This window comes from Manis javanica, chromosome 1 (genome assembly GCF_040802235.1).
Source record: "Manis javanica isolate MJ-LG chromosome 1, MJ_LKY, whole genome shotgun sequence".
Classification (NCBI taxonomy): domain Eukaryota; kingdom Metazoa; phylum Chordata; class Mammalia; order Pholidota; family Manidae; genus Manis; species Manis javanica.
The window spans coordinates 14,140,450-14,161,488 of NC_133156.1; the positions used below are offsets into that span (position 1 = coordinate 14,140,450).

The 21,039-nt window shown below is 45.3% G+C and overlaps 1 protein-coding gene across 6 annotated transcripts in view; it reads right to left on the reverse strand.

The window, feature by feature from the left end:
• Positions 1–21,039, reverse strand: part of FLT1 (fms related receptor tyrosine kinase 1) — a 172,570-nt gene that overhangs the window by 30,567 nt on the left and 120,964 nt on the right. For all 6 annotated transcript variants that reach the window (XM_073228657.1, XM_073228647.1, XM_073228655.1 and 3 more), the window contains exons 16-18: positions 11,519–11,625; positions 7,051–7,183; positions 2,286–2,390 (exon numbers count right to left, since the gene is read on the reverse strand). In XM_073228657.1, the coding sequence (XP_073084758.1) occupies positions 2,286–2,390; positions 7,051–7,183; positions 11,519–11,625 (345 nt within the window). The remainder of the gene's footprint in view (positions 1–2,285; positions 2,391–7,050; positions 7,184–11,518; positions 11,626–21,039) is intronic.

Consider the following 21,039-nt stretch of genomic DNA (forward strand, 5'->3'; position numbering starts at 1 on the left):
CACATATTCAAGTATTTTTGTAGGGTGGTTCAGGAAGCGGGTCAGAGGATGTGCACTTAACATTGTGGTGGATCCCAACATGCTATTTCATAAGCACAAATCATTTTTTAATAATAACCAGATAAACCCTAGAAGCCTCCCAGTGGAGTTGGGATTGGCTCACGGTAGATGCTCAACAAATGTTTGGTAGATAAATAAACAACATGATTACTGTTCTCATTTCAGACGCGGGCTTAAGGCCCAGGAAGGTTAAAGGTTTTGCTCAAGGACGCTCTGAAAGAGCTTCTGACTCACGGACTTTGTTTGACATTTTGCCTTTTCGGTTTCTTCTAGAAACATATGGCCAGCCAATTTTAGCAAGAAAGCTGAATGGAAATGGTTTTTTAGGCATTTTATATAGTGGATGGTTTGGTAATCTTTTTTAGTCAAGGCTGATGGCTTAAAAAATAAAGATAAGCATTGATAAAAATATTGCACACACAGTTTTCCATAATAGATTCTTTGGGCCTTTAAAGAAATTTCAAGTCAGATTGTCCCCCCTCAAACTCATCAGTTTCTCCGTGTGCTTATGGCCCTTTGGCACATCAGAAAAATCCGGGCTCTTTTGCTTAGATTGTTCCATTTCTAGGTAGAGCCATAGGTATTATCTTGGATCCACAATAGACAAGCACGGACAGCAGGCCTGCCTCGCCTGCACACGGCCTGTGGCAGTCAGCAGGGACACGGGACTAGCTGAGGAAGCAGGTGCTTCCAGATTTCATTTCAACTCGTCTGAAGGTTGGTTGCTAGATCGCATGCAAAGTGCAGGCCAGGATCATTTTCAGGATTTGGATTTCATTTCCAAGAGGCTGGGTCTCTGCAGCCCCTCTCCTGTAACACCGTGGTGCGGGGGGAAGACCACTGCACCCAGAGCTGGAAGACTTGTACTCAAACCCTTCCTTCTGCACCCATGAGCTGTGGGGCCTTGCGGGGCCATGTAACCCTTGTGGGCGATGTTTCCTTGTCTGCAAATGGGAAAAATAGTATCTACCTCACAAGACTGGAGAGAGGAAGACAAGTGGTGACTTCATGTGGCTCAGCCTAACACAGTGAAGTCCCTGTTTGGGTGCTTGCTTACAGAGAAGGTGTGTTGATGCCTCCTCTGTTCAGAATCCAGGTGGGTGGAAGGTGGGTATTCTCACCGAAGTGCAGCCACCATGCACTAAAGTCCTGACTCGTGGATGTAAAAGGATCCAAAGCTCCTTTCCTGGCTACTTTTGAGCATAGAACTATCAGGTTGTTTGTAGATTTTATCAGAGCCTTCACCTGACAGGCTTTTAGGTGGGAAATAGCATTACATGGGGCTTTTGTAATGATGCTATCAGTGCTAGAAGAAAACGAATCGCTCTAAAATCTTCCTAAGCAAATGGCCCTTTTTTGGACTTTTTGCTCGGTCCCTGCTTAGCTGGCTGCAGTTTCCTGTGCCTCAAAACCCTCAGCAATATCTTAGAGAGTTTGGAAAGCTGAAAGCTGCCCTTTGGGTGTTCAGGCCTTGTTTCTTTCTAGTTTGGGAACCTTAAAATGGGCAGAAGTAACACAAAAATTCCACTGTGTATTAGGAAATGAGGTATGGTTTATACTTTAAAGGACACGTGAGGCTTTGAGATGTTTGGTTTGCACACTTTGCACTGATGGTCGTTTGCCATCTGTCTGAGGGCGGTGGTCGACAATTGTGGTGTGAACTGGGTCTGTCTCCAGTGCTCCACAGAGTGGGAGTATCTTTCAACACTAGAACATAATTTTTTTTTTTTAATTTCTAAAGAGGAAATGTTTCAGGGTTGGGAACTGATAGTATAAAATAGTTTAGAGTTCTGATCACCTCAGTGAGTTCTAGCTTCATAGTTTCACTTCATAGTGAGGTCAAGCCTGCCTAAGCCTTTGGGATTTATGATGTACAGCTGATTTCCCATTATGTCATGGTAGGTCACTCCAAAATTTTGAGCATGTCATTACAGTGGGCTTATGTCCCTGGTAGTCCAGGGTCTGACATGTGAAGGGAGAATGATCTTTGCGGATGGAATCGTTTTCTCGTGGACAGTGCTAAATTGTTTCATTTACAAGCTGTGTTCTGAGCTCTTGCTGGCCTAATCAAGAACTCCCTTAAAGTGAAAGGGCTTCCAGTAGTAGAAAAAAGTTATGTGGCTAGAGCAGAAATAGCTTGTGTCTGTTCCTAGACCGTGTCCAACTTGTACCAGTGTTTAGGGAATGTGGTGGGCCAGCTGAAAGCGAAAAGACAGGATCTGTACCTTTTAACATTTTTACAGCCACAGTCCGGCACGTGGGTGATTTTTTAATGCCAAATGCAGATGCTTGAACCACTTTTCCAAAAGCCCCTCTTCCAAGTGATTTGCCTGCAATGAAAAGAACACTTTGGTTTGTTGGCCACACCAACTGGGTGAATTTAAGGCTTTTTCAGGAAAGAAGTGCCTTTTTTCCTATGGGTGTATGTGAGGCATGTAGCTTTAAATGGAATCCCCAATAAAGTGACCCCAAAAGAACCCAAGTAAGGGACACATTCCTGGGGTGTCTTCCTTCCCCCTCTTTACTGTGATCCTAGGTGCCCTCATCCTTCACAGCCAGACGGGTGCAGGACCAGTTTTGTCTTCACAGATCCTACTGGACTGGAGAGGCTACCAAATCTTCTCTGGTCTCTTTCATTGTTTAATACTGTTATTACACAGGAAAGAAAATTTCCCTGTGGTTGACCTAAACTCCTTTTCTTGTCATTTCAGGCTATTTCTTTCGGATCTGTTGTCAGCAGAAAGGAAGAAACTGAGAATGGTGTTTACTGCTGTTGGTTATCATAATGCTTCAAAGCTAAAAAAAATAATCACTAAGCCATTTCTCAGATTTCCTTGCCAGGCAAAATATTCTCAGTATTTCCAACATGTCTTTACATGATGATTACAGATCTTCATGATTCAGCACATAAGCCTATCAACCACTGGTACTAATTGGTTTCAGCCACAGAGAAGTGGTTGCCAGATGCAATAACAAAGCTAGATTGCTTTCATGGTACCTGCTATGTTACGCTGTAATGGCTGTGAGCATGCGTCTTTCCTCACCCTTGCTTGAGACAGAGGGGCAACGGCCATGTCAGACTCTTCCCAGGACCTAGCCCAGGGCCTGCCACATAGAGGCATTTGGGAATTTGGGGGATGCTCTAAGCGAGTCTCACATGGTCATGGCTGACTAAAGGGGCCCGTGACATGGAGAGCTTAGGAGGGGTGCCCTGTGAAGGGGATGCCCCCAGAACACCTCAGCTGCCTTTGATATCAAGGACTTCCTGTTGCACCATCGGGAAACAGGTAGCTAAACAGAACCTAGAGAAACACGGCACGTCAAATGCGGTACGGTAAAAGGAAGAATGAGCCAAAGAAAGCACTCTTCTGTTTCTTCAGGTGGCGGGGGGGAAACGGACAACCAAAAGCCTCAGGTCAAAAGTGGGTCCTGGTGGTTAGAGTGTTAATGTCACACAGCGCCTCCTCTCCCAAGTCCTTTTCCTCGGACTGTTCTGAGAATGTGCTTCAGTTAGTTATTAACCTTCCTTCCTTCCTTCCGTCTTCATACTCCAGTCCCTTCCCCCAAAGGACATGGTTTTTTGTTGTTTTTTTAAAGATACTTGTAAAGTTTGTCATGAAGATTTCCTGCTTCCTCATCCTTAGAGCTTTTATCCTTTTATGCATGACTCCTCCTTAGCAAAGACGTTTTTACCCTGCCGCTGCTTAGTATCACCCACCCACTGCCACCCACCCGAGGTGTCCAGCTGGGACATGGGAAAGCTCAGCTACCCCTGTAATCACAGAGCCTCTCTGTAGCTCTCCCTGTGCTTCCACTGAACAGGGATGCACTGCATTAGCAGGGGACAAGGGTCAAATGGCATGCCTTTCCCCAGGTCAAAGGTGCACCTATGCTATAGTGACTGATAGAGACGATTCCACAGAGTGTGCACTATAGGCACAGGTAACGTCTGCTTCCTTCTTCAGATAAAATTGTCCAAGAAAGAGACCAGCATGAATAGGGACTCATGGTCTCAATCAGAGTGCCTCCAGTAGACCCTGACGGTGCTGGGCATGGAAACCCTGTGTGGCAAGACCACTTACAGACACGTTCTCCAGACTCCTCTAACAATGGGTGCATTTGGGTCGGAAGCTTATTCCTTGCTTTTTTAAGGCAAAAGAATGCTTTTCTTCTGTAGGGCCTTCTACCACTAGTTTAAAACATGTTCTGAGCCTGACAAATAAAGACAATCTCTATCTTGGGCCACCGGTCTGGTCCACATGCTCCGAAGAGGTGTGCTCATGGGGGGCAGGCAGAATCCTTTCCTACCCATGGCTTCAAACCCCAGGCATCCCTTCTCAGCCATGACACTTTATTTTAACAAGTGTTTGGGGACTTCATTCCCTGAAGCTCCTCCTCACTTGCCCCCCCACCCCCACCCCGCAGTCCTTTCACATGCTCCCTGGGAAGCTGAGCTCTGCGTCATAAAACAGCATGAAGCCATTACGGGCTCTTCAGTCTCCTGAAGCTTTGGAATCCTTCAGCAGACCCACAGTTGGAGTTTCAGGGGAGCCCAGTCACACTGGACTTGACCTTGCCTGATCCCTCTTTTCCCTTAAAATCCTCCTTGGGGTTACCCACATGCCACTCACGAGCTTGGAAAAATGCTAGGTCACTGTCATACAACGAAATGATACTGGAATCTCCTCCAAAATCGTCCTCGGCTGGCCAGGGTCCCTGGGATGCCTGGGGGGAATGCACAGCAGCACAGGGCTGAGCCCTCTCTGGCACCCACGGTTGGACTCAAAGGAGGCAGCAGCAGCCCAGGCACCACCCCTTGCCGAATTCTGAGACTCCATTTGTTTCCCACGTTAGGTAATTCTGACTTTATTTTCAAATGGAAAGATGCAATGTCAGGCAGTATCCCAACTTCTGTGATAAATTTATAGGAGCTGAACTGTCCCCAGGTTTAGTGAGGAATTACTACCAGGTTTTGTTTAGTTCCTGGATTTTAGGAATTTCAGTAGTAGTGACACCTTTGACCCCAGGTCCAACTGTACCTATCAGGCCCATAAATTCTGACTTCTCTCACCAGGGCTGCAAATAGTAACCAATAGAGGACATACAGCTGAATTCACTTGCGACTTGGTCTGCACATTCTCTGCATTTATAGCCCCATTGTAACCCTGCCCATCAAAGCAGCTTTTTCTCTCCATCCAGACATCATCTTGGTTACTTTCATGTGCTAGACATTACTTCAGCTTGCTTTCTGTCATTTACTTGGCATAAAAAACAAATCTTGGGCCTCTTATTCCTACGTTAGTAAGAGGAGCATTTGTCTGGCCCCTGCAACCACAGTGTGCGTGGAAACACACAGTTAGCTGACTTGACACACTTTCTCTTACCGTCAAAGACACTCACATGAACTTCAGCCAGATCGGCATCTGGCAACTCCAGGAAGGAAAAGAACATACCAAGATCTTCAACAAGAAGAGTCTCCTGTGGGTTATCTAAACCATAGCTCCCCAGGGGAATTCTAGTGGAGGAATGAGCAATGTCCCTGGTAGGACATGGATCACAGTGATGGTAGGCTTAGGCATGAAGAGATGGGACAGAAGCTCACATGTCCTGTGCTGGAGAAAGGATGTTTGATTGTGACTGATTACTCTGAAAAGCAGTGTGGCCTGAGAACGGCTCATGGTTGTGGGAAAATTATCCCATGTTCCCTGACAAGGTCACTGAAGGGCTGGGCTAGCTGCCATATAATTTAGACTTGCAGAAGGAACTCGTCTCATGTGCCACCTGCCCTTAACTACTCTAAATTTAGTTGTTTTCTTTTTTCTTTTCCTTTTTTTTTTTTTCCTGCTGTCAGCCATTGCAGACTTTTGCCTGTCTCCAGCTTTTTTACTGATTTCCAATTTTCTTTCCCAAGCCAAACAGAACATACTCTTGGGGCCAAGTATTCTTTCTCATGTAGGAAGAGATGCAAGTGGAATCATTTCAAGGCCTAAGAGAACAAGAAGAGAAGCCATTTCTCCCTCTCTGTCTCCTCACCCCTCTGCGTGGGCAGGGGAAGGGGAGGCCATGCAGCTGAATTTGGAACAGCACGCTCTTGACACTGAGAGTGAGAAGATCCAGGAACACTGGATCTATGATCTCTTTTCCTGGTTCCAACTGCTAATGATTCTGGCAAGCACAGGAGTGCGTGGAAAACTTTCAGAAGCCACAATCCAAATATTCTGGGCCAGGGTAATTGAGTCTTCTGTTGTTTTGTAGCACCAGGACTGGAGATTAGTTTGCATTGTGATGTCTGAGCTGGAGGAACTTGGGGGTAAGCCGGGAGAAAGTGTGCTTGCCTGGTGTTTACAGCTTCTGAGTTTCCTGGAAAACAACAGCCTTTGCTCTTCAAAAACAAAACTGAAATGACCCTCTAGGACTTTCTATTCTGTCTGGACATTTCGAACACTCAGGGAAATTCAGAGTGTGTAGGCAGTGGGTTTGTGCAGAAGGGTTTTTTGATCCATAGCCTTGAAGAGAATCTGTTCTTTCGCCAAATGTTTGGCTTTTATTGCTCCTTGCCATCCTGAATTAGACTTTAGGTCACAAATTTCTGATTCCTCAAAAATTTCATTATTTTAGAGTGCCTATACTTGTAAGTTTCCTGGCAGAGATCATCTCCCTACTTCCCCTTCACTTATGTGCTTCTGTGACTATCTCCCCCACCGTTTGAGGGAAGAGCCTCAAACCTTCATATCCCCAGGGCTTAGAGGGGTGTCCGCTGCTCAGAGAAGGTGCCTGATAATTGTTGAAAGAAGCAACAGGTGCTCGCCGCCTTGCATTGCCTCTCAGCATTCTGTTAGAATAGTTACCTCTGTGCCCATCTCCCGTGCTAGTTTGTGACCAGCCAGAGGGTAGGATCCCTAGCTCACCTCTACATCCCTCAAAGCACAGTGTTTTGCATGTAGTAGATGCTCAGCATGGGTTTAGGAATTTGTTGAACAAATACATTACCCAGTTTAAGTCTCTCCCGGGCAAACTCCCACTTGCTGGCATCGTAAGGGAGCCGCTCACATTGCTCATCCAGGGGAACCTCATCGGGGTCCATTATGATTGACAGGTAGTCAGTCTTTATTTCAGAAGAAGACTAAGAAATAAAGAGATCGCAAAGTCACCAACAATGATACTTTAAAAAAAATAACAAAAAACACCCGATATGCAGTTTAAGACAATACTTGGCAACATCTGCTATTTTGGTTGAGATCGTGTGATTGAGTATAAAATACCCCTCTGCGTATCAATAAGCACCTCGTACCGGAGCGTACAATTTCCATGCAGCAACCTCTTACTGTTCGTTCCCACACTGCACTCCTGCAGTACCAGCTCCGCTGTCCTAGCTCTGATAAGATGTGCTCAGATTGTCCAGTGACCCTATTGCTTGTTCTTAAACAGTTATCCGATGACGGTCCTTCTCTAAAAGATGCAAAGCAGTTTTGTAAAATCCTTCCAAACAGTGGCTGTAAATACCTTTCTGTGGCCATTCTGTACAAGCAGGAACATATATCACAGACGGGCTGACAGCGGGGTCCATGATTGTGGCTTTTCTACATTTGTAAGAAAGGCTGGAGGTGGCAAAAGTGGGGCCAGGATTCCCTGGGACAGTGGAGAGGCACACTTCATGTGAAGCGTTTAAATATACTCAGCCGTTCTGGCCTCTTAGCTGCTGCAGCTACCTGAACGGACTATGGGGTCCATTAGTGAGATTAGAATGCGATTCACCTTCAGTAAGAAATTGGAATTGATTATTTCAAAGGCCAAGGAATAAATAAACAGGTCTAAGACCTCCAGCACATTCTTGGCTGTTTGGTCATTGATAGGAGATCAGGCATCTACCTTGAAGTGCTCACTATATTTTGGTAATGCACCTCAAGCCCAGAAAATACCCTTTATTTCAGATCAGAGATAACTGGATTTACATTTAGTGTCGTAGAGTCGTGTCAGTGGATCTATTTCATGTTACTTAAATGTAGAATTGATGATTGCATTTCTGCGGACAAGACTCGAAAAAAATATGCTTGCCCACGTAAGGGGGTTTTTGATAACTCTAGCCTAGAAGTTATGTAAACTTCACTTAAATGAGTTTTGGGGCCTTTCCTTTCATTGCCTTTCCCTAAACAGGATCAGAGTTCACTAGGGAAGACAACCTCTCCACTCACACCATTTCACACCCACCCACATTCTTCAGCCCTGACTCACCCTGTTCTGGGCAGTCACAGCTCACCTCATCCATCACTTGCAATCGGTCTCCTTTTCACAAAAATTATCACTAAAACCTGTGACAAATAGCTCAAAGCAGATTCGCCTGGCCTCCACAAAGAATGGAAAGCAGAAAGATACGGAGCACGTTTGTCACGAACTGCATTTACGGCTGGTGTTAGACTAAGGGCCCAGCCTGTCCCCAGTCAGACACTCGGGGGAGTCTCTAAGACTAGAGAGGCATATCAATTCTCACGCTGGGTACTTGAGTGTTCAGTAGAGAAGCTGTTGGAATAGGTTTTGTGACTAATCTTTTCGATGTCCAGTATGGTCAAGGCCATGAGAAGCAATCTCCAATCCTCAAAGAGCATAGATAGCTGCCCATGGGCAAGGGGCATCTGGGGTTCTCTGCAGAATGCATGGGGAGGTTGGCAGAGGTGTTGATAGAGGCAGGAGGGCAGGCAATGAAAATCTCCCCATGTGACACCTAAGGAATTTTATGGTTTATCTCAATAAGGCAGATGAGAGGAAACACTAAATAAATGTTAAGTAAGGGCTCTGAGGAGAGTGTGATAGTAGAATCTTAGTTGACAAATATTTATTCTTTCAATTGACATTAACACTGAGCAGCTACTAGGTGCTTGGCGTGGAAGTTGCACAGCTAAGCACTCCAGAGCCCAGGCATTGAGGCTGATTGCCTGGCTCTGAATCACAGTTCAGCTTCTGACCAGCACATAACTTTGGCAAGTTGCTTAACCTTTCTAAGCCTAATTTCCTTATCTGTGAAAGAGTGATAACAATGGTGCTTATCTCACAGGGTTGTTGTGAATATTAAATGAAATAATCCATGTAATGCTGTTAGAATGGGGCAGCTTGGTATATAGGAAGGAAGCATCAATAAATATTAGCTGAAATGGTAACACTGGCCTAGGCGGGGTGGGGATAAAAATACGAAATACAGTTTTTACCAGTGAGGGGTTTACATGGAAACCACATAGAAATATTTTTTGATACCATGTTCCTCTTTGCCTTCCACCACCAATCACTGTTTAAGTTTTATAGGCATTCTATCATTGAGAAAAGAATCTCTTGCTCTCGTCTTTTCTCATTTCATGGATTTTTAGAAATACAAGGGACCTCTTCAATTTAGTGCCGTTTACATTTCCCGTTTCATTTCCACTAGGCTTGATATGCAAACTAACTCCCATATCTGGGGAGTGGGAAGGAGTAAGGTGGGCTTTGTTTTTCTGCTGCTTTTCTTCCCTCCACAACCTTCAAAGTCTGTCTGTGAACTTTGCTTGCTTTCCCTGAAGTGTTTTCTCCCTTCTCCTCCTTTGAACTCCTATAGCCCCTGCATCTCCCTTACAGATTTGGCAAGTTTTCCTTTTGTTAGGTCTCTTTCCCTATGCAATGTGTCTCCCCTTTCAAAATGCCACCATTTGACCTTTGTTCCTTCCAAAGCAGTGGCCTTCATTGCCCTGGCTCAAAAGCAGTCACACTCTATAGCAAAAGCTTGCCGTCACATGTTCCTTGGTGAGGATGGCTGTTAGCCTCGCCTCTCACAACAACACTATAAAGCACACCTTTCTGGTTTTGAGTATTAAAATGAAGTCTGTGGTTGAACAACCTGGGTTCAAAACTCAGCTCCAACTTTAACCACCTGTGTGACTTTGGACAAGTTACTTTACCTCTCTGAGCTCAGTTTCCCTCTCTACAAAACGGTATCTAATACATTTGCATTTTTTGCATTTTTGCATTTTTGCATTACCTTTGCATTTTTGCAAGGGTTAACTGAGATACTACATACAGAGCTTCCCATAAGACCTGGCCATTAATAAGGGCTAACACATCTCTATAAATTGAGAATGGCTTCTTGACACTTCTGAAGTCCTGTTGGTTTTATCTCCTAAGTATCTTTTAACTCTTAATCATTTAGACTAAGCTACCATTGTTTCTGGAAAGTCTTCTAGTAGCTTCCTCCCTGTTCAGTCTTACCCCACTGGTCCATTCTCACAGCAGCCAAAAAAATCTTCCCAGATACAAATCTTTAACACTGACAATTAATTGCCTACCTTTGCTCACCAACTTCTGCCCCACCCCCAGGCTTCCTATTACCCCCAGAATACAGACTCAATGCTTTACCTCCGAGGCTCTGCCTGGCTGGGCTTTGCAGCTTCTCCTCTCCTTCCTCACCTCATACCTTGTGCCCACCACTGCAGCCATGCCGGCCTCTTGCCAGGCCCTCTTCTCGCGGTGTTCCCTCTACCCTGCACCAGCCGCATACATGCTCTTCTCCACTGGCAACACTGTCCTTCCCTTCTTTGCCTGACCACCCCCCCTACGTGTCTTTTAGTCAGCTACCTCTAATTTGTCTTCGCAGCTGGTTAAAGCTGGTCTCCTCTCCAGACTGCACACTCTAGCACCTGCTCTTTACAGCGCCTGGCACTCTGCATTGAGCAGGCACACAATAAACATGAGAGGCATCAAGGAAGGAAGGAAGGAAGGATGGCTTTTTCTCTACCGAGTTTCAGAGAAACAAGTCCCGCTATAGGCCGAACTGTAGAAATCTGACGTCGTGAATTCCAACCTGCACCTCACACTCTGAAGGACTTAATCTTCCTGTGGGGCTCAGAGGGTATGAAACAGGAGGGCTTGTTTTGTCTGTGTTTCCATAACGTTTTGAGAGAGAAGTTACAGGCAAGTCTTTATTTTGCTTTTCCCTTTTTGTCTCTTAGCAGAGACTGAGGTTAAGAAAACGAAGGCTTCGTAGGTCTCAGGCTGAGTTTAAGTTAAAGACTTTATCACATACTTTTTTTTTTTATAGGGGAGGGCGAGGGGAATGGGTGAAATAGGTGAAGAGAAAAAATAATGAGAAAATTTGGTGTCTTGATCAGGGTGACGGTTGCATGAGTGTATACTCACAATGCATCAAGCTGTATACACTCAGGTTTGTGCATTTCATTTTAGGTACTGTAAAAAAAGATTCCTTCTGTTTCTGGGAAATATTCATCTGTTTAGTGCTCTAGCTTTTCTGTTGAATACCCTACTTTATGGTTGAGAGACATTTAATGATTTATTTTCAGTGTTCACCAGGTCAGAGATTAGAAAGAGAGGGAAGGGGAAGTAGAGGGTCTAACATTTGTTTCGTGCCTGCTGTAGACATCAGACAGATATTGCAGACTACTACGTAAAAAGGAGCATGGGACTTGATGTCAAATATTCTTACCCTTTTCAGTTTTCGGATAAAGAGAGTTAACAGGAGCCAGAAGAGGGTTGCAGCCACACAGGTACATGTCAGAGTGATCAGCTCCAGATTAGACTTGTCCGAGGTTCCTGGAGAGAGAAAAATACCATGGTGGTGCTAAAGAGCAATTCTCAAATGTAGCGTCTCTGTGATTTTATAAAAGAGGTTCACTGTCCTTCTATGGTTCCTCACGGCAAGTGAAATCTGTGGCGCACGAATTAGTCTCTGCTAACTCAGGCAGGGTCCACAATATTATCATCATAAAGTCAGACATAAATGAAAAGACTTTCCAGAAATCCTGCTGTTGAGTTTGCGAGTGTTGTCACCCAGAAAGAGCTAATTGGGAATCAGAGGGGAACTTAAAAATGGGAAAAAAATATAAGGCAGGAACAAAAGCCCATTAAAATGCTAAATTCGGCATATGTGAGATCTTCCTAATGGGTTTTAAGGGAAATTCTAAAGAAAAAGAAAAAAAAAAGTGACATAAAAGGGCTCCTTTGGGACTCACAAAATTCTTCAAAGTAGATTTTAAAAATAAAAATAAAACTCAAGGTCTATCATAATTGTCTGCTCACTCCTTTTGGAACAGCAGGCCAGACTAGCCACATCCTCTCCCCGCATCCAGGGCTGCCTCTATTTCTGACCTTGTAGGACTGCTGGGGCCGAGGGGAGGAGAAGCGGTAGCTGCTGGGGTGGGATTCTTCCCAGTCACTGCGTTTCCCAGAATCACAGAGCTCAAAAGCTGGGCACCATTTCTCCATGACCAAAAAGAGAAGGCCTGAAGTACTCAAGGGAAGCCTCTGCAGAGTAAACTCTGTGGAATTCGTAAAGGAATGCCCCCGGGGGCCCCAACGGTGGGTCCCTGCTCACCGATTCCAGCGGACAGTCTCCCAAGAATCCTAAAGGGATGCCGCTATCCTTTAACTTCAGTAACAGGAGACAGAGGCTTAGTATTGTTAGTCCAGGAACAGGTGAAACTTACTCTTCTTAGAGATAATGATGTGGATGAGAGCATTTATTGAGCATTTCCTAGGAGCCAAGCCCTCACACCACCCTATGAAGTAGATGAAAGTAGGAGGCAGTAATATCCCCATCTCATGGGTTCCTCGTGTGGGCTCTTTGTTTCGATTCAACAAAGATGTGTTGAGTCCTGCGACAGGCAAGGTTCGAGGTTGGAGGAGAGGGACATAAATGAGGGAAGGCAGTCCCTCTCAAGGCGCTCACTCACAACCCAACCAAGAGACTTCAAGGCCAGTACAAAGGAATTAGATAAAGAGTTTGGGGGTTGAGGGAATAATACCGTTTGGAAGAGGTGACATTTGAAATGGATTTTGACCTATGGAGATGAAGGCGGGGAAGGGCATTACAAGCAGAGGGAACAGGACTGGGAAATGACAGGGCACCGACGGCAGTTAACGCAAGGGAGGGGACAGGACCAGACCCTAGAGAATTCTGAGCAACTGTGAAGCGTTTAAACTAAACACTTCAGGCAGTTGGAGTCAGTGAAAGCCCTCTGCCCTGAATAATAGCAAATACGCAAGCTAGAAACAGGAGTCCCTTCCTCTTCTGTTATCCATTCAGCCACCAAGGACACATGGCCCCTTCCTGCAGGCCATACGCCCCACCACAGCATATTGTTTAATCTAGAGGGAAAACTGACTTTTTCTCTGTATCTGCTCCATCACAGAGTCCTGACCATTCTTCCATGACTCATGAAACGATCACCCCCTGTCCTGCCCGCTATCACTGCCTGAACCAGGGCCTCATCAGTTCTCTCCTGGACGACTTAGGGTGCTGGCTTCCTAACCAACCTTGACTCCCAGTCTCTCCTCCACGTTGTAGCCTGAGAGATCTTCTGAGCCACAGATTTAATCCTATGACTCCTCTGCCTAAATTCCATCACTGCCCTTCCTACCCTTTGTCACTGTCAGAATAAAACTCCAAGTCCTTAGGTCTTCCATGCCCCACCCCTCCTGTACCTCTATGCTTTGGCCTTTGCTGTTTCTCTACCAGCATATAAGCCTCCTGGAGGCTGAGGCACCATCTTATTCATCTTTATATGGGTGAATTAGTGGATAAATTGTGTTTTGTTTTGTCTCCAAATTGCATCATAAACATTTCCAAGGCTTCAGGGTCAAAATCCTCCTCATGTGTATTAATCCAGTAAGTATATGGAACACCACCTATGTCCCAGGCTCTGTTCTTGGTGCTGGTATGTAGTGGTAAATGAAAGGGCATGGTCTGGAACTCCCAGTCCGGCATTCAGATCCAAACCGAGGAGTATGTTCACACTGCTTTGTGAGCTTGTGGTTGTTTCCCTGCACCTCATGGGATTGATTGAGAACACGGTCCTAGAAGAACTTTCTAAATATGACAACCTTTTCTCTCAGTATGCATCTTCTTGATGGGAATGTTATAAGTTCAAGTAACCATGAGTTTGGACTTCCTCCCCCAGAGTGAGTGGTCTGGTGTTTCTTTGCTGTGTCCATGCACGCGCGCGCGCACACACACACACACACACCTTTGCTAATGCTGCAAATAAGTTTTGTGGACTCTGATTGCCACTTGCTCTGGGGACCATGGCCTTTGGCTGTTGGAGATGCTGACAGCATCTTGAGACATGGCACTGCCCACAGCAAACCTCTGCAGATGCTCCTGCACGGACTGCCCTGGGGGAGGCCCCCTCCTGGTGTGGGAACTTTCCCCACTGCATTCCCCAGGGCAGGGAGTTGACCCCCAAAGTAATTCCATAGTCCTTACTCAGGCAAAATTCCTTTCAGTGGGGCCAAATGTGTTTGTGTGCACTTACACATTTAAAGAATCAACTCATTATAAAACATCTTCAAGATGACCATTTACCAGCAGGGAAAGACATATTTAATATTCTGTGACTGCTTGCTTAAAACTGAAATAAGGATTTACAAGATAGAATGTAGTATCTTTGCTCCATCTCTATCTCATTTGGTAGCTCCACCCCTGTCTTTATTTGGAAAGTAACCCTCAGGGTAGCCTTCTGCTGGGCAGGCTGATTTAAGTCAGTAGCATCTCTTCTTATGCAGCTCTTGGATGTTTTCTCAGAGGTCAAACATCCACCCACTGGCCTGACTAGACCCAGCTTCAACTGGCTGGTGACAGCTGATGTGCTCAATCCATGAAATAGCCCAGCTGTGTGTGGCAGTGGGAAGGAGGCCAGCGGAAACATGGGTGGGATTTGACAATAACTGGTTCTCCCTGGGGCTCAGGGACATTACTGCCCTGCAATGTGTGTGGAAGGCCAGCATCGGGACATGGGACAAAGTTATTTTTATATGGGATAGTGACAAGAAGAAGGCCAGTTTGAAGAGTTAGGGTAGTTGTACCTTTATTACAGATTGCTGACCCTGTTCTCCACAGCTTTCTGTGTCATTTGCCCTCCCAGACTTCAAACCATCTCTCCTGGAATAGGAAGGGCTGGTGCCACACAGGGATGACTGACTTCTGAAGGGCGATATTATGTGTAGAGTCTGTACCCCATGCAGTGTCGTGCCGCCCTGCGCGGAGCCTTTGTGTGGGTGATGCAGCCCCCGCTGCCCAGGCCTGGGCTGTGAGGCGGTGGCATCGCACCGGGCACCACGCTGCTGGAATCAGCAGGCAGCGCGGCTCAGGCAGTCTCACTGGGGGCGCTTCCCACAACGTGCGGGGGCCTCCACAGAAGAGCGGCCCTGGCCCCGGAGCCAAGGGCTTCTGAGACTGAGCTCCCGTTTCACCAGGGAAGGACTCAGGGCCCTGGCTTCCTCACCCTCCACATGCAGCCGAGACAATGGCCCTGCCCTCTCGGGAGGGGTGCCTAAACCTGGAGAAAGCTGTCATCTTCGAGACTTCCTCTCCCTACCCCATCTCCCTTTCCTTTTTTTTATTTTTTTGGATTTCAAGTACAAATAATTTTTTTTCCCTCCCAACAGATTGCATATATCACAATTTGTCTTTTCTTTCTAAAACTAATGACTTTGGCCGAAGTACAGATCATTTCTACAGACACAGAGTCATTCTGTTCCCTGAGGAGTGTGCCCAGCACCGCAGGACGGCTTTGGTGTTATTCCCTGGCTCTACCATCGGTTTAATTTGATGTAACTGTTTATGTGGCTTTATTGCCCATTCAGCTACTCAGAAGGAGAGTGTGCATTCATTCTGCATCTCCAGCGCTGGCCCGAGGGAGGCCTCCATATATACTTACATATGGATGAAAAGGAACTTAATCAGATACACCTGGACCTGACTGACCCCACAAGCCAGTCAACAGGGCCACCTACATCTAAAACCCAGTAGCCAGTAACCCAGGTAACCTTATGAGGTCAATTCTCTATGGCTTAGTGAGTATTAAAATTGGCCTCCATACTATTTGTGTACTTTTTAGGAATCTGTGTACACCAGTTTGGAGCCCTTCTTAAGGACAGTGAGGTATGGAAATACTGTATTCAGATTAAATTAGAAGTACATTTTCAAGGGTAATTACAGGTAAAGATATTTAAAACTGCTGTTATGTGCCATCGGTTCTATAATGCATTTTTATGAGAACAAGTTAGATCCTTAGGTCAAACAGGAACTTTGTGATTTGGAATGCCTTTGGTTGACTCACTAGCTGAGTAGAAAACTAATACAGAAAGCTTTGCTGAAATGGAATTTGGGTGATCGTACTAACAAACAATAATATTAGCTGATGCTGAAAAGGTTTCTGTTATATGCCAGATACTGTTGCCATGCTATGAGGTCGTATACCATTGTCATCCTCCACTTTCTAAATGAGTGAACTGAAGCAGTGGGAAGGTAAGTCATTTGCCCAAGGGACACGCTCATGAGCAGTGAGGCACCTACGCCTCATCTCCTCCCGGGGACTCTGCTGCTGAGAACTGAGAGGCTATAGAGCAGTGGTTGGACCTGGGTCCAGTCCTCAGCTCTGCCACTTCCTAGCTTTGTAACCTTGGACACAGTCCTAAGCCTCTCTGCCCCAGGTTCTCATTTGTAAATAGAAAAAAATCCTCATTGGATTCTTGCAAAAGTTAAGTAGATTAATGCAGGATATGTGCTTAAAACAGTGCACTGAATGTTCAGTGAACATACAATATTTATAACTGAATTCCATCCCTGTCTTTTGAATTCTTGATCAAGGCCACCTTTATGTTGTTGTTCAGATTTGAAGTACAAAGGCAGTCATAGTCATCCCCCAGCCCCCTGGGTGAAATTAGTGAGCAGCCACTTCATTTCACTGTTTTGAGCACTGTTCTCTCCTTGAGAAGCCCTTCTGTATTGCCAGCACCCCCGAGGGTCAAAAAGGAGAAATGAAAATGGCGAGCCAGCCAGGGTGATGAAGAGAAGTAGCTGGATATCCAAGACGGTTCTATTTTGAGCTTTTCCTATTCTTCACTTTTGGAATTTCATTTAAAAAAAAACAACATAGCGCATACTTCCTGCTGCATGAGCCCTTTCCTGAAATGTGTTAATGTGCAATTTCTTTGGCACAAAGTTTACAAACCATGCCTACAATGCCATCTCAAGCATTTACACTGCAGGATCCTGAAGCTATCTTTCTGTGCATACCACGATTTTTGCATCCATTGGTCATCCTCAAAAAGAATGTTCAAAATGGTAGTTATTCTCTAAGTTGTTTTCTCCTGTGTAATTATAAATTCTATTGAAATAGTATTCCCATAGCAAGGCCTAAATCTATTCCAAGATTTTTATCTATGCAGGCTATGGTTATTTACTTGCAATCATAATGATAAAATAATAGTTTATTTTCAGTCCTTGGTTGCAAATGTGCCTACTTTCATTGTGACTGTCTCATTGAGTTCCGTGGGCTAGGAGTGCTCTGTTGATTTCAGAAATTATTTTAGTTAGTAGCAGCTTTGTTGTTGTTTTAATATTAGAACTTCCCCTCGGAGGGCTCCACGTGTGCTCATGTGCTCGTGTGCAGTCCAAACCAAACAAGACCTGTGATTATTTAAAGAAGGGACTTTGACTCCCCAGTCCGCTCATCCTTTTCAGATACAAAAATAACACATTGTTTTATCTATGAGTATAAGAATCCCTTTTCAAAGGAAATAAAAAAAGCAGACAGTTTCCTTCCTGGCAAATTCATGTACCTCTTTAAATCTGTTAAACATAGCCACAGACACAACTCATTTGCCTGGTTACATTTCCTAGACTCAACCTGACAAGATAGGTCAGTGTGAAGGGCCTGTATGCACGTACCGAGGGATGGAGCCTAAAGCCAGGGAACATTCCAGAGACACTAGAGTGAGAAGTGTGACTGATTCAGGCTGTGGAGCAAGCATCTAACTCAGTGATAAAATTACTAAGCAGGTGCTGCATTCATCTGTTCTAAATAGTATCCAGGGATCAGATTTTTCTTCAGTGAGCCCAGAATGCTTCCATTAACGATACTGTATCTACCTCATAAGATCCACGTAATATCAACTTTCCAAAATTCTTCCTATTTGAAAGTACATCCTTACACAGAGCTGAAATCCACTTCCTTGAAACTTCACCACCATGTCCCCTCCTTGGTTCCAGTTATCTTTTCTGCTGTGTCAAAGAATGACTTGAATGTCACTTCAGTCTAAAAGCTCCTTAAATATTTGAAGAAAACCATCATGTCCCCGCCCAAGTTGTCTCTCTTCTGTTACTAACTCTCTCCATTTCCTTGTACTATTCTAACATTACCCTAGTGCCAGGACAGGGCTCCATTTTATTTATGCTTCTCTTATAAATGGGAACAGTATTTCAGAGGTGGTTTCATGATTGCAGAGTGGGTGATCTGTTTTCTCAGCCAACCACAGTTTTTAAGCAGAAAGTTTGGAAATAGCTATCACTCTGAAAGCAGAAAAAGAACTTTCAAAAGGGAGTGAGGGAGAAAGCATAAAACCATAGAAATCAGACACAACTCAAAAAGCATGGCAGTTGGGGATAATAAATGGGAAAAAAGGAGCCATATGTATGGAGTTTTTGCAGCCACCTTGCAGACCATACCATTTCTCTAAGGGATGTGGAAGATTAATGCCACATGAGAGAAAACAGGTAATGAATCAAAAGTACCAGTTCTTCAGAAAATTCAGTGGACTGGCCATAGGAAATACTTAGAATTACCTACTGTTATTACCAAGGGCTTTACCAGTGTAGAAGGTCCAAAGTTGTCTCATAACTCGCTGTCTTTCCTGCCTCATCATCATCTTGCCAATCAGACATCCTATAAGGCCTCCTTTAGGGGTCAGGTCACCCTCCATGCCCTCCTTTCTCTCTCTGAAGCCCCTGAGCTCTTATTAGCAGCATTTAGTAATCTGTTTTGTACAAACTAGTGTTTGTCCTTTATCCATAGGAGGATAACTGTTTTCTGATGTGGTTCTGTCATTTCAGGGGTTCCCAAATCTCCTCCCATCGAGGTTTTCAAAGCGCACTGAGGTTAGGGCTCTTGGATTACCTGTCCATCGACTGCCTAGTCCTGGACAAATAAGGTGCTAACAACTCATTGAATTTGGCTTATCTCTATTGCCCTAAACCATATATTGATGTATTTCTTTTCTCAGACCTTCGCTTCAGTGGCGGTTTTCTAAATAGATTAATCCGACAAACATTTCTTGAGTGCTTTGGGCTAGAACAGTGAATAATAAACAATGATAAACATTGCCTTAAACGCACACATCAAGTTCTGGGGGAGCACAGAAGGGAGATGATGGAAAATGATGGGAAGACAAGAGGTCTGGTGCACAGAAAATGACATGAGAGCAAAAGTGAATTTTCAGGGATGAGTAGGATTGTCCGGAGGGAGAACGATTTCAGGAGGAAGGCTGTTCAGACAAACAAAAAAAAAATGAGGTGTAAAGACAGGAAAGTCGGAGGAACACAGTGTGTGTTCAGGGGCCACAGTGGTTTAGTGCAGCTGGAGTGCTGGGTCGTGTGGGAAGGGTATGAGGAGGGCTGGAGCAGTGGCCCGTGGAGGACCCTGTGTGGCCTGGATGAGGGAAATAGGCATGAGGAGCCACTGCAAGATTTTTGAAGCAGGGAGGTGACATGTCATAAGCCTAGTCATTTAAAAGGATCACTCTAAATCTGGGAGTGGATTGGAAGAGGGTGAGAGGAGAAGTAGGTAGGTTGTTTGGGAGGCCAAGAGATGATAGGGGTCAGAACATCTGCAATGGCCCTTCAGTGAAAATTATCTCCCGTTTCCTCAAAGCAAATGATAGAGTAGGATAGAAACTTCTAGAAATTATCAGTGATAGTACTCCTTACGTTGTCTGACTTTTCAGAAAAGCACATTAATGGGGAAAGGAATTGGCGTAGGAAGTGTGGAAGCAGGTAGAGAGAAAACCAAATAACAGGATAACTGAAAGAGACTAAAAGCTCAGTTCTGGGCTAAGGCCTTTTGGACAAGTTCCCAAGGTACTTCAGGAATGAGACGAATGGAGGAAGGATGGAAACGCCGCCATTTCCAAAGACATGGACTCAAGTCTCAGCCTCACCCAGTATTCCTTGTGTGACTTCGGGCAGGTCATTTAACCTCTTTGGGTCTCCATCTTCCCATCTGTAGACTGAAGGTAATACTACTTACTTGTTGGGATTCTTCTGAAGTTAATGGGCTTAAGAATGGCACGTGTGGAGCGCTGTGCCTGCACAGAGAGGCACTAATAAAAGTCAGTTTCCTACTAAGTGCTAGGCATGGGTATGGGATACAAAGTTATGTTAGGTACAGTTCCTGCCTCAAGAAGTTTACGATTCAGTAGGGAAGACAAGCTTATCAATGCCTAAATAATAACAAAAGGCAGAATAAAGTGAATACTGACTTAAGATCCAAGAACCGTGCTGTAGGAGAGCAGAGAAGAGAATGGGTATCTGACTCAGCTGTTTGTCCTGGAGGACATTAGAGAATGGAAAGCATCTAAACTGGCCTTAGAAGATAAAGAGGATTTGGCTGAAGCCAGGGGGGGGACCAGGGACAAAAGACATTCCGGCTGCGTTAACACAGTGACCAAAGGCCATGCTTAGCCCGATGTAGGGAGTCATGGTCCTGATGGTCAGAGTACTGGCTCCAGCGCAGTCTGGGAGGCTCCCCAGTGCCACTGCCCCAGCCACAGACAGCACAGGGATACCAGCAGGCCTCCCGGAAAGCAGCCTTGTGGCAAACGGAAGGGTGGGGGTCATGGTTGGGGGGCAGAAGAAACTCACAGATGCCTTCAAGCAGTGTAACTTCCAGGAAACCCAGGTCAACCCGGCAGAAGACGGGAGGCTGGGGAGACCTACAAATTTGCATAAATATCTGCTTCAGGCAAGGGCCTTTCCCAAGCTGCCAGATGCCAGCCATTGCCAACCCCATTTCCTAGCAGAGGAGAGTGGGAACAGACCTGTGGCAGGGAAGGTGGGTTGAGAGAATCTGAGGAGACAGCCTGGTATTGTCTGCAGGTCGGCCATTCCCTGGCTGTAGATTTAGGTTAGTCCTTTCCTTCTTCGCTGGGGTTTCATAATAACTGCTCTGT